The following is a 20,456-nucleotide window of genomic DNA, read 5'->3' as shown; positions in this document are numbered from 1 at the left end:
GCAGGGGCCCTTTCAAAATACTCTGGGCGCTTAGATTGCGGGCCCCTGTTGCAGGCATAAGTTAGAAGATCTTCGATCCTAGGGTTCTATGAACCTACACATAACCATATTCTTAGGACGAACATAAATTTGGACTTAGCGTGAATCTTGCAAGATGCCTCTTTTTCCTCTAAAGTATTTTGAACATAGTACTAAACTTTAGAACCCACAAAAATCATCTTTGACTGGACTTTTGCTAATCTAGTCTAACAGAGACGTATGGTAGTCCTATTCCAGTTTGCTAGGCATTATAGAGACTGATAATTTAACGTGTCTTCATAAGGGGCGCCTCGGTGACTCAGTGGGTTAAGCATCCGACTTTGGCTCAGGTCATGATCTCACGGTTCATGGGTTCAAGCCCCACATCGGGCTCTGCGCTGCCAGCTCAGAGCCTGGAGCCCGCTTCAGATTCTGTCTCCCTCTCTGCCCCTCTCCTCCCTTCTCTCTCTCTCTCTCCTCCTCCTCACAAAAATAAATAAAATAAAGTTTCTTCATTATGAGAAGGCAGGAGAGTTTTTAAAAATATGAGGAATAAATAAGATTTTGGTACAGGCATACCTTGGAGATATTGCAGGTTTAGCTCCAGACCACTGCAATAAAGCAAATATCAAAGCACGTCAAATGAATTTTTTTATTTCCCAGAGCATATAAAAGTTATGTTTACACTATACTGTAGTCTATAGAGTGTACAATAGCATTATATCTACAAATATATATATACACATACCTTAATTTTAAAAATACTTCATTGCTAAAACTCATCTGAGTTTTTAACACGTCATAATCTTTTTGCTGGTGGAGGGTCTTGCCTCCGTGTTGGTGGCTGCTGACTCATCGGGGTGGTGGCTGCTGAAGGCTGGGGTGGCTGTGGCACTTTCTTAAAATAAGGCGACAGTAAAGGTCGCTGCATCGACTCTTTGACATATTGTTTCTCTGTAGCGTGCAATGCTGTTTGATAGCATTGGACCCACACTAGAACTGCTTTCAAAATGGGAATCCATCCACTCAAACCCTGCCACTGCTCCATCAACTAAGTGTATGTAATCTTCTAAATCCTCTGTTGTCATTTCAATAGTCTTCCCCAGGAGTAGATTCCATCTCAAGCAACCACTTGCTTTGCTCATCCATAAGAAGCAACCCCTCATCCATTCAAGTTTGATCATGAGGTGGCAGCAATCCAGGCCCATTTCCCGGCTCTGCTTCTGATTCTTGCGCTGTTTCCCCCACACCGCAGTTACTTCCTCCACGGAGTCCTGAACCCCTCAGAGTCCTGCATGAGTGTTGGAATCAAGTTCTTCCACGCTCCCGTTCATGTCGATGTTCTGACCTCTTCCCATGAATCATGAATGTTGTTAACAGTATCTAGAACAGTGAATACTTTCCAGGTCTTCAATCTACTTTGCCCAGATCCAGCAGAGGAATCACTGTAACAGCTCGAGCCTTATGAAATGCATTTCTTAAATAATGACTTGAAAGGAGAAACGGACTGCAGAATGGCTGTTGTGTCAGCAGGCACGAGAACAGCGTGAATCTCGTTGTACATCTGCGTCAGAGCTCGTGGGTGACCAGGTGCATTGTCAACAGGCAGTAATATTTTGAAAGGAATCCTTTTCTCTGAGTAGCAGTTCTCAATAGTAGGTTTAAAATATTCAGTGAGCCATGGGTAAACATGTGCTGTCATCCAGGTTTTGCTGTTTCATTTATGGAGCACGGAGTAGATACGGCATAATTCTTAAGGGTTCTAGGATTTTGAGAATAGTAAATGAGCAGTGGCTTTAACTTAAAGTCACCAGCTGCATTAGCCCCTAACTAGAGAGTCAGCCGGCCCTTGGAACCCAGGTACTGACTTCCCTCTAGCTATGGAAGTCCTAGATGGCATCTTTTTCCAACAGAAGGCTGTTTCATCTACATTGAAAATCTGTTTAGTGTAACCGTCTTCATCACTTATCTCAGCAGATCTTCTGGAAAACTTGCTGCAGCTTCCAATCAATACTTTCGATTAGGGAAACAGCTTCTTTCCTTAAACCCCATGAACCCACCTCTGCGAGCTTCAAACTTTTCTTCTCCAGCTTCCTCACCTCTCTCAGCCTTCACAGAATGGAAGAGAGTTAGGGTCTCGCTCTGGATTAGGCTTTGGCCAAAGGGAATGTTGGGGCTGGTTTGATCTTCTATCCAGACCCCTCGAACTTTCTGCTTGTCAGCACTAAGGTTGTTTTTCTTTCTTATCATGTGTGTGTTCACTGGAGTCACACTTTTAATTTCCTTCAGGAACTTTCCCTTTGCGTTCACAGCTTGGCTAACTTAGGCTGGAAGCTAGGCTTTTGTGCCAGTCTCGGCTTCCAACACGCCTCCCTCGCTAAGCATAATCATTTCTGGCTTTTGATTGAAAGTGAGAGACCTGTGACTCTTCCTTTCACTTGAACGCTTAAAGGTCAATGTAGGCTTATTCACTGGCCTAACTTCAATATTGTTGGGGCTCAGGGAATAGGGAGGCCCAAGGAGAGGGACGGGCGAAGGGCTGATCAGTGGGGCAGTCAGAGCACACGTGTTTATCAATTAAGTTCACCATCTTATATAGGCACAATTCATGGCACCCAAAACAGTTATAATAGTAATATCACAGATCACCCAAACAAATATAATAATTCAAAAGTTGGGGCGCCTGGGTGGCGCAGTCGGTTAAGCGTCCGACTTCAGCCGGGTCACGATCTCGCGGTCCGTGAGTTCGAGCCCCGCGTCAGGCTCTGGGCTGATGGCTCAGAGCCTGGAGCCTGTTTCCGATTCTGTGTCTCCCTCTCTCTCTGCCCCTCCCCCGTTCATGCTCTGTCTCTCTCTGTCCCAAAAATAAATAAACGTTGAAAAAAAAAAAAAAGAAAAAAAACTATAAAAAAAATAATAATTCAAAAGTTTGAAATATTGTGAGAATTACCAAAATGTGACACAGAGACACAAAGTAAGCAAATGAAAACACAAAAAACCCACTCTCTGGGAAGCACAGTAAAAGCGAACTGCAATGAAACGAGTTACGCCTCTAGCCTACAAAAGCTGAAAATCAGGTATTCCTAATGTCAGAGGAGTCTCTGCTATTCCTTGTATGGATGAACTCAAAATGACAATTTCTAGTCGCTACATTCAATTAGTAAAGACAGATTTATTGCAGCCCAAAGACAGAAAACTCATTTGCACACTGGCAGGGCTTAGCCACCCCTGAGAGTTCAGCTGAACCCAGAGGAGAAAGCTGCTAATTCCCCTAAATCCTTTCTCTTAGGCATGGACCAACATGATGCTAACAGTTCTCAACCAGATTCAGATCCTTCCAGACCAGACCTTCACGGCTCTCCAGCCTGCAGTGTTCCCGTGCATCAGCCAGCTGACCTGTCACGTGACCGACATCCGCGTGCGCCAGGCCGTGAGAGAATGGCTGGGCAGAGTGGGCCGGGTCTACGACATCATCGTGTAGACGACTCACTTTGAGGAAGTTCAGTAGCAAGGGTTAGAGAGTGCCTGCCAGTCTGATCGCGTTATCCCCACCACCAGCCCCACCAAAACAAGTGTCTCAGAGAACAATCTGTTGCTCCCTAACACTGGGGCCAACCTGGACACTAACCTTGTATCTGGATGACACAAATGATTCTCTGATTTTGCACATTATTGCAGAAGAGTCTCCATTCCTTGATACGTTTCTAAATCTTGATGTTTATTTCCCAGTGCTTTTGCTTGCGATGTTATTCCCAAAAGGATCCCTTTCCAGGACCACCCCTTTGAAAACACTACATTGACCTATGTTTTTTTTTTTTTTAATGGAAATGTTAAGGAAATATCTGCTGGTAAGTCAAGCTGATGGGTAAGCACTCAGGCATCTAGTAAAGACATTCACTGGAGGAAGATTTTCTATTATGATTATGGGCTTATTAGCAGCTGGAAAAACATTCTTGGGGGTCATAATCAAGAAAGGGATGGCTTCCTCTGTAAAATACCCCAGAACATTTCAAAGTCATCCCAAACTGTCAAGATTTTCCAGTTGGTATTCACCAACTTCTTCTAAGGTACGTTTGTGCCTTTATTTCCCTATTTCTAAAGGAAGAAAATGCTTTCCTGGCGGGGTTTTAAGTCTACGGGCTGGCAGCCTTTGACACACAGATTGGCTGACACAGATGTTGCCAAGAGACAGACTGACCAGCCACCCTGGCTTCCCATTAGTCTTTGCTTTTGCTCCCAAGGCAAAACAGGAAAGGGAAAGAAAAAATGGTGCCTTAGTTTTTTGTTGCACAGACATTTCTCTGCTCCACAGTTATCTGAACATAGGGCAGAACCTTGGGTTTTTAAGGAAACAAAACGTTAAAATGCAACTCATTTTGTATCCGCACCTTCGGAGGAAAGGACTCAGTTCTCCATCCAGTGAGCAGACTTCTCAGGGAACGGGGCAGGAAGTGTGGGGTAGGGAGACAGCTGGAAGGGGTGAGAAAAGAGATTGTGACGAAGTCATTTTAAATCTTAAAATATTATGCAAGCATCACATAAAATGAGGGTGTCAGGCATACAAGCTCTGGTCTCAGAAGAAAATTAAAGGAGAAGGGGACACAGAATGAAATTTAGGAAATTAAGTTTTTCAATTTCAAACACTTCTCCTCTCTGGCAAGTAAATTTACTTATGTCTGGTGTCTTTCCAGGCTGTTCTTTTACATGAATATTTCTTTTAGATATCACTAGGAAATTAATTTGGAAACTTTATCATATTTACAGTACACTTAATAGTTCTTCAGTTATAATGATTGAAACTCATCAAGCCCACTCGTGTACATTCTAGAAAGTAGAGTTTGTTGCTAAGATACATTATCATTTTCCCAGCCCCTAAAAACGTGTTCACAATGGAATGTCATTGAAAAATAAAACATCAACTCTTCAGTACAGAAGTAAGGATTTCAAACCAACAACTTTGCTCAGTGCTAGTATTTGTAAACTTCATCTTAACCTTGTAGATATTTACATATTTCTCAAGGAAGACAGAGTTCCCTGATTTATTTAGGCAATCTCAAAGAACCCCATCATTTCGTATGCCATCGAGAGATCACAGCAAAATCCAGAAGGCATTTTTCCAGTTCCACAAAACCCTCTCTTTGCCTTCAGGTTTTACTCATTAGACAACAATTCAAGTGTAAACACAGATCAACTATTTGATCTTAAGTAGTGAATTGTTGGAACAGCAATGTATTTAAGAGTATTCTATACTTTTAAACTTTTTCTATTTTGGAAGTAGAATGGAAAGTCCGATACTTTTCCTTTGTTTTCACAATAACCACAAAAAGAAACAGAACCACCGTGATATACTGCTTCTCTGAGGTTTACTTCCCTTTGTGAACCCATGAGGACTACAAAATTAACTTGGTGGGGGTGAGGGCCATGGGGTGGGGTAGGGAGGAAGCTTCAGAGAAGCAGAGTGTCAAATCCATGATTACTTTTTATATAGCATAAAAATTCAAAGCCAGTCTCAATTTAGAATGTCACGTCCCAGAATATGTTAGTTGTTTGGAAATCAGAATTCATTCTCCCATAGACTCTCTCTCATGAGATCCAAGGCTAGTTTATGAAAATAAATTTACCCCATACTATGTGCAAACACTGCTCTGAGACTAGGACTCATTATAGGTTCGAAGAGTGAAAAAGTGAGAAAACGTGCATAGCTCTTTACCTACAATTTTGTAAGAGGGTTTTAGCCCTTTCCCATCATCTATTCTATAGCCTACCCCGAGGCCCATATTGGTCTCAGCTCACCTTGATACTTCCCAGAGGTATTTGCTGTTGTCAAGAGGACATCGCCGGAGACAAATAATCTCTAACAAATAGGACTTCAGGTCACAATGACGTCTGTCTTCTCCAGGAGTGGAGAGGAAAGGGAAATAATTAGGGACCCTCGGTAGATGAGTGGTCCCTTCCCTGTTTGGCCCCTCACACACTTCCAGTGTCTGGGTTTCTGCCTCTCTCCCTCTCTTCCTTCACTCCATCTCTCCCAAGGTCTCTGAAAGACCAAGGTCAAGACAGCCTTTGTGGCAAAAACAGTCATGACCATGTATTTACTGATCTAAGCACAATAAGATTTTGCACGTCACTTTCAGTTGCCTGTATTTACTGCCCAAAGTGTGTTACCCTACGACTGAGACGTACTCTCTTTTTCTAATATTTTGGTAAAGTGTGCATCATGAAAATACCTAGAAAATTCAAAGTGTTTAGGAATTCCTGACAGCCAAGTAGACCACACGCATCATCAGATTTCTCCTTGCCATGAGGACATAGGTTTGATGGAGGGCCAGCGTCTCGCCTAGCTCTTGCCTCTCCTGATTAGCTTCTAAAAATGCTTAGGCTGCTTCCTTACACCATGTTGCCATCTCTCCCCTTATGATTATTTTGTAGCCTCCATCAATATACAACTAGGGCACTTTCTACCATCTTTACGCTATATAATGACCAAGGCAGCTGCTAACCTATATAATGGCTCAGATTAAATTATTTTCAAACATGACAGAATGTTAACATAATTCAAAAGCACCTTTAAATGGAAACTTCTTGGTACAGTGTCACCAGGCTTTTAGTTCTTGTTGTTTCAAGGTTTATACAGAGCCCGTTGAGACCATCAAGTAGCCTTCACTGTAAGAACGTAATGCAATTATATGACAGAGATCCCTGACTTTCCCCAAATACATCACAGGGCTGCTTCTGCAAGAAGGTTTTCTTTCTCAGAAAAGAAAATCCATTTGTGTCCGCCCTATCAGACTAAGCAGAGTGAAGACCTTAGTTTGGAGCTGGTAACAATTGCAAGAGGTTACAGACGACAGAGAGGAGGTGACATTTGTTGAATGCCACCGTGACCGGAGACCTGAACCTACATTACCCTTTAGCTCTCACGATAACCTTGTCAAACAGGTTCTGTTTTCCTCATTTTTTTCAGATGAGGACACAGACCCAGAGAGGTTAAGATATTTGCCCAAGATCACCAGTAAATGGCAACGTTGGTTGCAAAAGAGGTGTTCCTGAATTCAAAGGCCATGCTCTGTCTACAATACAATGCTCTAAGGACACAGAGTGAATACATGAGTGTTGCCAGGAATTAAACAGTGAAAATGAGTTGAAAGTATTTAATCGATGTCTCATATCTGCAATCCTAGGAGGATTTTTTCAAATAGGGTTTTAAAAACGTGTTCGTTCATAGAAAGATCATACATAATACAATGTTTTGGGGTGTTTGAAAATAAAATAAGGTCTGAACTTTAGTCTTAAAGCAGACCCTCAGTGGTAATTTAGAAAACTTGCCAAATTAGCCGGAAGTGATGGAATATTACTATTCGGGGCCAGCTGTTCTGCAGGTGTGCATGGCAGTCTGTGTCCGGAAGGACATGCACGATTGGTAAACTTTTCTCAATTGCCGTTTAATCACTCAGAATCAAGTGCCCTGTAGCCAACAGTGCCTCTCTACTTGCTTCCCTGGGAAGTAGATGGCAGTAAAAGTCATCATCAAAGTTTGAGAATATGCAGAATCCGTTCTAACCAGTTTTCCACTGCACTCTCTGAAAAGGAAGCGACAGGTAGGACAAGATTGTTTAAAGATCCAGGTACTGAGGGCATCAGGTTAATATCCACCATGTGCCATATGCCTCAATATTTCTACATACTCTGCAGACAAGGAAACAGACGTAAGGAATATCCAACATATGACATTAAGCGGGTGACAGAACTTGGATATGCATGGGTACCACTTAGGTGATCCTGGTGACATTTAGTGTGGCCTTAGAAAAAGCAAGAGACTCTCTTTAAGCACTTTTTATTGGAAAAAGGAGCTTGTTATGGGGCAAGATTTAATGAAATCAGTAAAGAACTCATAATTATGCTTCATCAAAAAAAAAAAAAACTATGTTCATTCATAGTGGAACAATCTAGAAAACTGTCTCTCTCCTTTTATGAGATCCTCTTCCTCTGCTTATAATGTTTATATTTGATGTGGAAGTAACTAAAATTTTAATACAGAGTTTTGGACTAGAACACCATTTAGATTTCCAAAATACAATCATTGCTTCAGGGAAAACAGACCAAAAAAAAAAAAAAATTATCCCGGGGGATAATTTATGAGAAACTCAGTTGAGAACAATATTCAATTTCCTTGTTAACAATGGCACCTCTTACTAATTGAGGAAAATGCAATACAATACCACTAGCACCATATAAAACCTTTCCCCTGTATCTTTGTGTAATAATGCGTGAGGGTTCCAGGGAGGAGAGACTGGCTGACCATCTTAGTAACAAAATTACAGTCAGCTACTGGTGCATCCCATCCAGGTATGGTCCTTCCAGCTTGTCAACCACCAAGAATTGCTGCGTATTATTAGTTCCTATCCTAAAGTTTTTAGTGGTTGTTGTCTAGTATCTTTTGACTTTGCTCTTAGGTGGTTCTCAAACTTTGGCACACATCAGGATCACCTGGAGGGCTTGTTAAAACCCAGGTCGTTGGGCCCATGCCCGCGGTTTCAGATTCAGTAGGTCTGGAAATGTCCATTTCTAATAAGTCCCCAGGTGAGGTCAGTGCTGCTGGTCTGGGGACCACATTTCGAGAACTGGCTTGAAAAAATTTCCAACTACTGCCTATGAGATCAGCCTGACTTATCAAGCTCTATAGAAACATCGAACTGAATCTTGGGCAGACACCTTGGGATTGGATTCTCTACAGCATTCCTACTCAATCTTCCCAGTTTCTAGGTTTATTATGCCAACAATTAGGTTTTTTTTTTTTTACAAGCTAGAAGACAATGAATGTATAAGTTCAATGAAACAGTGAATTCTGTGTAAGCTTCTCGTCTTTGTATTTAGAAACACTGGTTATGGATGAACATTTGTATGATGTTGACCCTTTGACTTGTACTGAGGTGATTTTAAATTTCAATATGTAGTGTTTGAGTTTCTTCCGTCATTACAGTTTTAATGAGACGTTTCCATCTCAACTCCATCACAACTTTGGCTCCTGGCTTCCAGAAGTTTTGAGTAGTTGCTTGCTTGCCAGTAGGTTTCTCTCTCTCATTAGTCACCCAAATATCAACACTTCAAAATGGTATTACACTATTAGACGTAGCTTCATCTGAACTGTCTGGTGTAAATTAATATTTTAATTCTTATGTACCTGTGAAGAGTCTACCAAGTGGCTTCATGGAAATTTGCAAACTGAACAACTCCCTTTTGAGCAGTACATGTGCCTGTTTGAAGGACTTTTTGGTAAGTGTGTTTGTGTTCATACCTGCACAGTAGAGACCGTATTCATTATCTCATCTTCCAGTGATGGGAGAAATGTTCACGGGCATCAGCAGGCTTTGGGAATACAGTGAAATTATGTTAACTTAAATATAGGTGGGGCCTATGTTTCTTAACACTTCGTCTGATTAGTTCACTTTGGAAATTCTTTTTTCCACCAAAAAAAGAATAATCAGGGAATAATTCAAGAGAGAAAAATTAAGTACCTTAAAATTATCCATGTATAAATTATATTAATTATATCATTCTTATTGATTTCATATTCTCTAAAGCCTTCTGCTTAAATACGCTGACATCATTTAAATTACTTTAGATTTTTGTATGAATAGAAATGACTATATTTACGAGAGTTAGTGAGATCAGAAAGCATATCAAAGGGTTGATGGTATTAAGGAGTCAAGTTCTTGCCTCTGTGGATGGAAATAATTGTTTCAGTTCACGTTTGTTTTCCATAATCTGTTTTGGAAACTCTGTGTGCATTTAGTTCTTTTAATAGTCATTGGTTTTCAAATTAAATTTAAAATATTAATCTCTAGGAATAATTTAGTTCCAACTTATTTTACCAACTGGTGCCAAAAAAGGGAGCGGGGGTGGGGGGGAAGCTAAAAGCCAACCTTTTGAACTACCACACAAAATGTTTTCTCTTCAAGCTAGGGAATCTCAAGCCCTGACGTTACCAGCCACAACAGTCATCCAGGGCTACCTCATGGTCATGTGCAGGCTACTTTGCATTCCTCCCATGGAAGTTCTTCCATCTGTATTTTGTTGGAAGTGGTTCTCTGTAATAAAAATCGGTTCCCCGCTGAATAGGCGAAAATGGACAAGGATGAGTGCTTTTGATATTGTGGGTTTCACTTCAGTTGAAGCCATGTGATAGGATATCCAGGTATGGCATGATAGGGGCAGAAGCAGGTGCCCAGAGGGAAAGGCTGCTTTCCGTTATTTTTGCTTGTTAATTTGTTTTCAACGGGTGGGTGGGGGTGGCTAAGAAGAAGACATTTATTGCCCTCATCATGCCAAAAGACTATTATTCGAGATTATTTTCCTGCTTTTCTAAGAGAAATAAAATAAATTACATTATAAACAGTTTCCCTGTTATCATTTCCCACTCTAAACAAAGCCAGTGGGTGGTAAGGGTTCTTTTATCCCTTCTTATATTATGCCAAAGAATCGACTTGTTTTCATTAAAAATTATAAACAAATGAAGCTTGGTACAGCCATAATGATCTGAGTCAGTGTACCATTTTATCTATAAAATGCAGAATTCATCCTCGCAATCCCATTCACCAGGAGCCTTGAAGCATTTTGTTTACTCCAAAGGACTTGTCTAGAAGTACAGTTTTTATTTTGCCTTCTTAGTTTGGTCATATTTATTAAAAGACACACACACACACACACACAACTGAGACTACCCTCCTTTATATGTTGATAAACTGTTTGATTTGATAGAATCTGTCTGTTCATTGTTTATCAGGTCCCTGTAAGCAAGCTTGCAAGTGTATTTTGTGTACATTTTATCGGAGGTGAAAATGAAAATTCTAAAGAGAAAATATTTTAAAAGATATTGTATTTATGTTGCTTGTGTTGTAGAATAAAAATTCAAATGCATTAAAAAAAATCTATGTGGAACAATTTTCTTATCTAAAAAACCTATCAAAATAATTTGTGTAAATATCTTATGTTTACAGAATACTACCACAAGAACCAGGTTTCTTTTTCCATGGCATTTCATAACTGAAGAGGCCCCTTCCAGTTCCATAACACAGACAAGGTCACTGTTGACAATCTGGTACATACCTAGAAAGTATATCTGAAGAGATACATATATATTACATATATTTTTTCTTCTCTAAAATAAATTCATATTATCAGTAGATATTGATGGAATTTGTCCACTACAAAAATCGCTACCTTTTTTTCATAACAAATCCCTCAATAGGTATATGATTATTAGAAGGTAATATTGAAAAGAAAATACAGCCCCTTTAATGTCATGGTCTTATTAGATTGCAGCTTTAAAACTGTTTCAGGGGCACCTGGGTGGCTCAGTCGGTTGAGCACCCGACTTCAGCTCAGGTCATGATCTAGCAGTTGACGAGTTCGAGCCTCAGCTCAGGTCATGATCTCGCAGTTGACCAGTTCGAGCCCCATGTCGGGCTCTGTGCTGACAGCTCAGAGCCTGGAGCCTGCTTGAGATTCTGTGTCTCCCGCTCTCTCTGCCCCTTCCCCACTCATGCTCTCTGTCTCTCAAAAATGAATAAACGTTAAAAAATTTTTTTCTAAACTGTTTCAAAAGCCTACAACAGTATAACCCTAGGAATCATCATGCCCAAATCATGGAAAACTGGCCAATAGAGGGGCAAAAGAAGTACAAGTTGCCAAAGAGACGAAATCTGTGCACGTGACCTTAAACCATGATTCTATCATTCTATCATACACTCTGGTAATCTGACAGTTGCACTACTAAGTCACCAGGCACTTCCCTCTTATGGATGAAATAAAACTAAAGTAGATACTAACATACTTTACACAAGGACATCACAAACATAAGTGACCAACTGTGTTCACGGATGGAGAAGAACAGCCGAGGTGACCTTGGGCTTTAGCCAGCAAAGCAGAATTCACATCTCGAGCTTTGCCTCTTCCTGGGAGTGGGATAAAGTCCCACTCAAGTGGGACAACACTTGAGTACCAAGCTCAAGGTTCCCACTCCGGAAAATGAATATAAACTCTAACCTCGGGGTTGCTTCAAGAGAAAACGAAAGCCCCAGTGCTGCAGTGCTCTGTACACGCTAATGATTAATAAACGCAGTACTGCTATATGCTGGGGCGGGGAACCATCTCATCAACGGCCCCACTATTCTGCAAGAGAATTTATACTTGAGACCTCGTGCGTACCTATCCTTGACATTCATAGCTACACATGCACTGTAATACAGAAAGCTAAGCATTTTGTGCCAATCTTGTATGAGGTGGTTGGCCACTCAGATGCATCTCTCTTTTTTTAAATTTTTTTTTAAATGTTTATTTATTTTTGAGACAGAGAGAGACAGAGCATGAATGGGGGAGGGTCAGAGAGAGAGAGGGAGACACAGAATCCGAAACAGGCTCCAGGCTCTGAGCTGTCAGCACAGAGCCCAACGCGGGGCTTGAACCCACAAACCACAAGATCATGACCTGAGCTGAAGTCAGACGCTTAACCGACTGAGCCACCCAGGCGCCCCGGATGCATCTCTCTTTAACCGAACGTTGGGAAATAAATTCTACATCAATGGCCAGTTCTTCTATTGTTAATGTCTAGTAATGAATATGATACATGCATAAATTTATAGATGTTTCTGTAAAAGTAGAGACTTGATATGCTTCAACTCTTTGGCTCATGATCAAAACTTGCATAATTTAGCTTTGATAACTCTTTCATCTCACTCATTAGAAAGTTCACTTTCCCATCTGGCCTAAAGGTAGGTTCAATAAACAAGTGAAAATAAAATTGAAGCATAATGCAATATTGTGGCTTTCACATCCTGACCGACATTCCTATTATCTCAAGCCTTTGAAAGAATATTCTAAGCATGCTTTTTATCTCTTCCTTGTTTGCTTTTATTTATAGATTCCTAGTTATAGCATTAAGTCATCAGTGCCCTAAGCCTGCCCTGCTGACTTAACCTGGTTGCCCAAGATGTTTTGTTGTCCATGAAACAAACTGTCTGGCTTAATGATCTCATGCACACTGGGAGAGAGTAACAGCGTAATTAAATCCCAGAGAAGTTTATAAGCAATTTCTAAATCATCTCTTAAAAAAAAAAGCGGGGAGCTATTTCAACAAAAGGGATCGAATTCACAACAGTTTAGATCTGGGAACTCAAATAATTGAACTTCAGTTGACACTGATATGGTTTCCTAGTCATCTTTATAGCAGGATACTAATTATTTGCTATATTGAACTACTGTAACAGACAAGTAAATGTAAATGACAAAAGGAAGTAACAGCATTCTCTGCCAGTGTCTCTTGCAGAGAATAACCTTCAGGGAGATAAATTAGAAGGTAAATGCTTTGATGCAGAAGACTCCATTAGAACTCAACTTGAAAAAAAATGAGTATTCAAGCTAATTTACCAATTATAAAGGAGAGGATGCTGTTGGCTATATTATAGTTAAAAATTCAATATTGCATCAAATCAGTTACGGATAACCCAATGGGTTTTCCAATACAACGATGGGTTATAAAAGTCACGCTATTCTAAAAGCCTGGAACAGATTTGCTTTTCAAGTGGGAGGAACATATATTACAGACCTGTCAGATAAAAACCATTTGGAAATGGAGTACTTGGAAAACTGAGCATCGTTCTAAGCCCTACCAACTGAAAACACTGGCAGTGTGCACCTTAGTACAAATTTAGGGAGTTAAATTTTACATTATTAAATTGGTAAATTTAACTAGCTCTGGGGCACCTGGGTGGCTCAGTCGGTTAAGCGATCGACTCTTGCTTTCAGCTCAGGTCATGATCTCCCTGTTTGTGGGTTCAAGCCCCGCATCGGGCTCCACACTGATGGTGCAGAGCCTGCCTGGGATTCTGTCTCCCTCTCTCTCTGCCCCTCCCCTGCTCGTTCTCTCTCTCTCTCTCTCTCAAAATAAATAAATAAACATTGAAAAAAAATTTAACTAGTTCTTATTCCTATGGCTGGGGTGGGGAGGGAAGCCTGTAAAAACTTTGGGGATTAGAGCATGGCATAGAGATAAGAACATATCCTCTCAGCAGGTCTCAGCCCCCTGCTATGTGTGGCTGGGGGCAGGGGAGCTGCTCTGTCCCATCTCCACACACCCCTCTGAGCATACCTGTGAACACCTCCTTCCCTCTCACGCCACTCCAAGGAAGCCAGTTGTTCCGGTAAGTAATGACTCCTGTGTGCATCCTATGATTATGTTAACTTCTTGCCATTCGATTCCTTCAATTCCAAGAAGTTAACATAATCATAGGATGCACACAGGACTCCTTACTTACCAGAACAACTGAGATTGTGTCTTTCAGGAACTGCTGATTGCCCAACATTTGGGAATGGGCACAGATCTGGATTTATAGGAACAGATCTCTGATCCAAAGATCATAGATGAATGCTACCAGGCTACCTTTCTTCAGTACAAGTTTTCCTCAAAAGCATTAAGTAGAATCCTGTGACTAAAACCGTATTTGAGACATTAATCTATGTTCTTTTCTCCCAGTATCTTCCCTATTCCTTTCTTTCTGTTCAAGTAGAAACTTGGCCAGGGATTCATTGTTTCAAGGGAGGTATATAATGGGGCAGAATGACAATGAACTGCCTGTGACATTCTCTGGCTCTTGTATTCCCAAAGCATAAGCCATACACATACACATACATACACATGTGTGTCTACACACATGGTTGTGGGTTTTTTTTTTAAATGAGGGAAGAGTGCCATAGAAAGAGAGAGTGTAGACAAACTCTCTAGGGTAGAAACATAAGGGGAAAGAATTCCTTTGTCTTTGAGTTGAAGTGAATTCCCAGGGCTATCAGAGAGAGAGAGAAGAGGTCCCACAGCAGAAAGGCTGCAGGTCAGGGAAGAGTCTTGCGATGACAAGACTGTAAGAACCCAGACAAGACATGCCTGCATGGTGTTCCTTGGCTGCAGGTTGACCAGCTAACCTGGGGAAAAGTCCCAATCCTTGCACGGGGCAGCAGAAAGATCTCCACACCTCATGGTGTGGAAGCAGCACAGCAAGCAGTCACGTGACAGAATAGAAGCTCAGAATACTTCTTCATGGGGTCAGAGAAAAGTAAAGAAAATCACAATTTGATACATGCAGTTGCAGGCTGAGATTTATACCTGCTTTTGTAGTGAATAATCTAAAAATCAAGGTATGTGTAGTTTTGTAAGGCAATGGAATAGCGGGAGGGGGGTGGAAACAGTTGCCCCTACAAATGCAAAGCTATTTCCAAGGAAGGGCCAACTGAGCTGACAATTGACGAGACCCCCCCCCCAAGTTCAATACCAGTGGCCCTCAATGTCAAAAAGTTGTCTGCCCCCTTTGGAAGCAAGTCCGCCTCATAAGATCATTTTCCATCAGGCTCCCAAACTCTCTCCCCTTGGATGTTTGAGCTGTTTTGACAAAGTGCAATTTCATTCCTCCCAATGGGCAGGGCTTCAGTTGCTACAGCTAAGCCCAATGTCCTCTACCTGATTCTATAGCCTTTCCCCTGCTGGTTTCTGGGTGAACTTAAGTACCTCACCCCCTCTTCTGCCAGCGGCTGCAATAGTCCCACTTCATGCTTTACCTAACCAGCAAAAGACACCACCTGTTCCATGTGGATTACAGACAAGTGCAGGCTTAGAAATAGCTTCGTTATGTAATCGTGATAAGAAATGTAACAGGACAACCGTTAAGAAATGTAACAGGACAACCGTTGACAGAGTGACTTCAATCTCTATCAAAGACACATCTCCTCCACCTACAGCCAGTCCTCCTACCCAGGGCCCTTATGCCCCTGAAGTAGCTCGGCTACCCTAGATAGTCACAAGCTGTAATGTCTATAAGACCCATTTGATTGAGTGTTGAACTTGCAGGTGTCCAGGCCTTGCCTCAGAAACTGCGACCCGGAGAGAAAGAAGGAGCTGGGCTCAGGAATCTGCATCGCGACAAGCTTCCCAAAGTACTGTGATGCAACCGGGGGATCACTCTTTGAAAACTATTCTAAGAAGCTCAGTCTTCTTCCAAGACCCTTATTCGAAGAATCTGGTTCTAAGAATCTGATGTATAATCAACCTGACCTAAAATTAAAAGCTGCAAGTCTGGTCTCTAAATACAAGAGTTGTGGGGCGCCTGGGTTGGCTCAGTCGGTTGAACGTCCGACTTCGGCCCAGGTCATGATCTCGCGGTCCGTGGGTTCGAGCCCCGCGTCGGGCTCTGTGCTGACAGCTCGGAGCCTGGAGCCTGTTTCAGATTCTGTGTCTCCCTCTCTCTCTGACCCTCCCCTGTTCATGCTCTGTCTCTCTCTGTCTCAAAAAAAAAAATAAACATTGGGGCGCCTGGGTGGCGCAGTCGGTTAAGCGTCCGACTTCAGCCAGGTCACGATCTCGTGGTCCGTGAGTTCGAGCCCCGCGTCAGGCTCTGGGCTGATGGCTCAGAGCCTGGAGCCTGTTTCCAATTCTGTGTCTCCCTCTCTCTCTGCCCCTCCCCCGTTCATGCTCTGTCTCTCTCTGTCCCAAAAATAAATAAACGTTGAAAAAAAAAATTTTTTTTTAAAAATAAAAAAATAAATAAATAAATAAATAAAATAAATAAACATTAAAAAAAATTTTTTTAAATAATAAATAAATAAATACATACATACATACATACACACACACATACATACAAGAGTTGAGGCGGAAGCCCAGAAATACTGCAGTTGTTCAAGACTCCATCTTCCAGGGAGCTTCACTTCACTTTAGGTTATTTTGAGAGAGAAAGAGCACGCACGCAAGTAGGGGAGGGGCAGCGAGCGAGGGGGAGAGAATCCCAAGCAGTCTCCGCGTGGCGGCCATCACAGGGCTCCGTCCCACAAACCTTGAGACCATGACCTGAGCCGAAATCAAGAATCAGATACTTGACCAACTGAGCCACCCAAGCGCCCAATAGCTTCACTTCAGGTCAGAGGTTTGTAACTTGAGACTCACAAAGAATTAAGGGGTCTGTGAACAAGGAAGGGAAAAATTACGCCCTTATTTTCACTGACCTCTGACTGAAATGTAACGTGTCCTTCCATTTTGAACACAGGCATAAAACCACCGTGATAACCGCAGGCCTCCAGAGGTCACGGATCTTTCCCGATTGCAGACCCCTCAAAATTCCCATACTTGGGAAGCACTAAAGCTGCTATTCGATCTCGTCATTGAATGTGTTAATGGAGAAGAATACATGTGTATTACGGTTTCAAAGTTGAATATTTTGATACCTACATTGGTTTTGTTTTCTTTGTAATAAAGTGCATCTTACCACATGCATTTAAAGGTGTTTAAAATATCTTAAATTATCCTGAAAAAGGATTCACAGACTTCCCCCAAAGTGCAAGAGTCTGTCGCATAATAATCAGTTAAAGAAATTCTGTCCAGGCTTATCATAAGGGAAGATGGCTGTAAATCTGGGGTAAACTCATCAAAGGTTTGGGACAAAAGCATTTTTTCTCTCGTGTCACCTTCTATTCTAGTCCTAGAATCAGCACTGTTTTGTCAGCAAATGACATCTGAGTCTCATTCCTTCCTCAGCCACGTGACAGGCTGGTAAAGTGATTGCCAATGTCCCTTAAAACAAAAAATTCCATTTTTCTGACCAAAAATTCTAACAGCAAGACAGTTCCTATAAATTCTCACAAAGCCTCCTGCTTTGGAGGCATTCAAATGAGGACAGTGCACAGATTTTCTTTTCCTACTAAGAAATGACTCCCTGCTCTAGAGTAAAGCTTACTAAAAATACAGTTCTGTATGTATTCATGAATTTTATACCCTTTTTTAACATTCCAATTGATTTGAATTTTTAAAGCACTGCAGGAGAAAACAGAGTGGCCTAAAACTCTCTACTCGCATTGTGCAAAATGGAAAAATGCAATGTTCTTATGTCAGGATTGGCCCTTTAAATTAAAAAAAAAAAACAAAAAACAAAAAACTAGTTTCATGTAAATTTTAAAACCTGTTTTGAATTGGTAATGTTTCAAAACTAAAAACAGAGCCAGCAATGTTTAAAGATGAAATGGGTAAAATAGCACATCAAAAGAATTAACTTTAAGCTGTTGTTTAGGGACATCTGGGTGGCTCAGTCGGTTAAGCATCCAGCTTCGGCTCAGGTCATGATCTCACAGCTCGTGAGTTCGAGCCCCATGTCAGACTCCATGCTGACAGCTTGGAGCCTGCTTAGGCTTCTCTCTCTCCCTCTCTCTCTCTACCCCTCCCCAGCTCACGTGTTGGCATTAGCTCTCTCTCAAAAACAAATATTTTTTTTTAAGTTATAAAAAAATTCTTATTTAGATTCAGCTTCCTATTAATGAATATACCAACACTCCAGATGTCTGGAATGAATCTGACTACTAAATACTAAAGTCATATTTATTCTAAAATATTCAAGAACTAATATTGGCAATGATTTGACTAAGGAAATCTGATGGATAAATGGTCAAAGTCATTTATTAATACAATCTCACATTATCAGCCAGCAGACTAGGAAATAAATTGAGGCGAATTTTACCTATAACACCTACAATGGAGCAACTAGACTATTTAATCATTTCTTCATTGTTTTCATTTTTAAAATGAATTTAGAGATGACTAAAGTAACCATTTTACTAAAGAAAGGCAAGACTGAGAGGGTGGGCTTTTCAAAGAAACAGGAGTGTCTGAGAATCCACATTTAATATGTCATAGAAAAAGTATTTCCCCTCGGAATGGAGCATCAGATTGTAGAAAACCCGAAAAGACTCCAAGTCCTACCCTCGCTCTCTCAAGACTCAGAACCGTGCTAGACAATTTACATACAGCTGTCCCCAGAAACCCTCCATAGGGTAAGAGTCTCAGATACATTTTACAGACGGGGAAAGCAAAGGCTCCAAGAAGTGAAATGGGAAATTCCTGAAGGTCACATGACTAGCAACTGGCAGAACCCGGATTCAAACTGAAATCAGTCTGACCACAGAGCTGTGTTTTCTCCATTAGAACATGATGCCTTGAGGTAAATACGTAAATGAAATTAACAGCCTGGATGAAACTTTGCCCAGTGCAATATCTCCAACCTCAGTCAGTTAAAATCACCCTCAAACTTAAATTCCAACATTTTTTCTTCATCAGTACTCTCAAAATAATTGTGTTACATTAGTCCTCACAGTGAGAGCCAGGCTGGTATCATGACCATGGAAAATGCAGACTAAATTCATCTGCTGTAGGAATAAGCAGCATGAAACTCAACTGATGGCTATATCCAACTCAACAATCTAGCATTCTGCCAAAGGATGTCTCGAGAGAGCTAATACTCATGACAAACTCAAAGGGCATTTGAAATACACACCATTTTTAGAATTTCTAATTTTATGCCTGCATTAGGTTATGCTGTTGAGAAGCCACGCATTCAAACCAAATCATCTCAGCTTCCCGTAGAAATGCTTCCACGAATTAAGATTTAATGTTACGTCCTTGGCGTTTAAAGAAGGTCGATGTAAAAATTGCCAAATTTGTCTTTCGTAAATCTATATTAATCGTAGGTGCCTATTACAGCACTCATGTGTTTTCTTAGATAAGAAACCATGAGGCCAGTTCTTCCAGAATTCAAAGCCAAGGTCCTTGATAATAATTATTTGATCTTTATACAAGATACTAACTTACCTATTTTTGCCATAGCTTCCAGGAAACTCAGAGCTTCAGTCAGGCTGAAGAAGAGCGTTGAGGACTGAGAGGTGCGCAAGCCACAAGCACCGTGCCACTTCCTGCGTCTCTTGACTCTCCTTATTCACTCATCACAACAATTAGACTAGGAAAATTCACTTCATGTCATCTAATGGGAGGAAAGTGCACGGAGATCACTTTCCTAAGGCGGCTCAGCTAGAAAACAGTCAGCATTGAAGTCCAGGTCTGAGTCAAAGTTCAAGTCTTCCACCAGGTGGAAAGAAATTTCACCCCCTAGAAGCACCCACTCCCTTGCGTTTTAGTTTTCTATTGTTTTTATTCATGAACAACCTAAAAACTTTTTTGTGAGTTATATATAAGTCACGTGTAAATAAAATATCCCCTCAGGAAAAACGTTGACCTAACTAACACTGATATAACCAGGATCAACAGGTTACAGGTTCTCTTAGCCACACCAGACGCACAGAGTTTCAGGTCCTTACTAGCCAGATACTGATCAGTGGGAAAACTCAGTGGTATAACCCACAGAATCTGAATAGAGTAGCCCTCAATCCCACTTGGGTCCCTTAACATCCATGGGGACAGGGAGGAACTATGGTTTACCAGTCTCTCCTTAGATCACGTTCTCATCTAAAGAGTTGAGAGTGAGAATGGGAACAGAAAGATTGCAGAGTAGTAGGACCGTGAGCTCACGTCATCCCATGAATACACTGAGAGGTCAGCTACATATATGCACCTAACTCTA

At 41.2% G+C, this 20,456-nt stretch overlaps 2 protein-coding genes across 2 annotated transcripts in view; both read left to right on the top strand.

The window, feature by feature from the left end:
- The window catches only part of ARFGEF3 (ARFGEF family member 3), a 177,157-nt gene extending 173,658 nt beyond the window's left edge, over positions 1-3,499 (top strand). Inside the window, 1 exon segment of the mRNA XM_047102653.1 lies at positions 3,308-3,499. Within this exon segment, the coding sequence (XP_046958609.1) occupies positions 3,308-3,499 (192 nt within the window).
- A 3,862-nt stretch (positions 3,500-7,361) lies between these two features.
- The window catches only part of SMIM28 (small integral membrane protein 28), a 45,667-nt gene continuing 32,572 nt past the window's right edge, over positions 7,362-20,456 (top strand). The window contains exon 1 of the mRNA XM_047102993.1: positions 7,362-7,438. Within this exon, the coding sequence (XP_046958949.1) occupies positions 7,362-7,438 (77 nt within the window). The remainder of the gene's footprint in view (positions 7,439-20,456) is intronic.

The sequence above is a fragment of the Lynx rufus genome, unplaced genomic scaffold, assembly GCF_022079265.1.
Source record: "Lynx rufus isolate CCGP_SWC_20201006 ecotype Redwood Valley unplaced genomic scaffold, mLynRuf1.p SCAF_6, whole genome shotgun sequence".
Classification (NCBI taxonomy): domain Eukaryota; kingdom Metazoa; phylum Chordata; class Mammalia; order Carnivora; family Felidae; genus Lynx; species Lynx rufus.
Note: the sequence above shows the minus strand (reverse complement) of the source record. Positions and strands in the feature narration are given on the sequence as shown.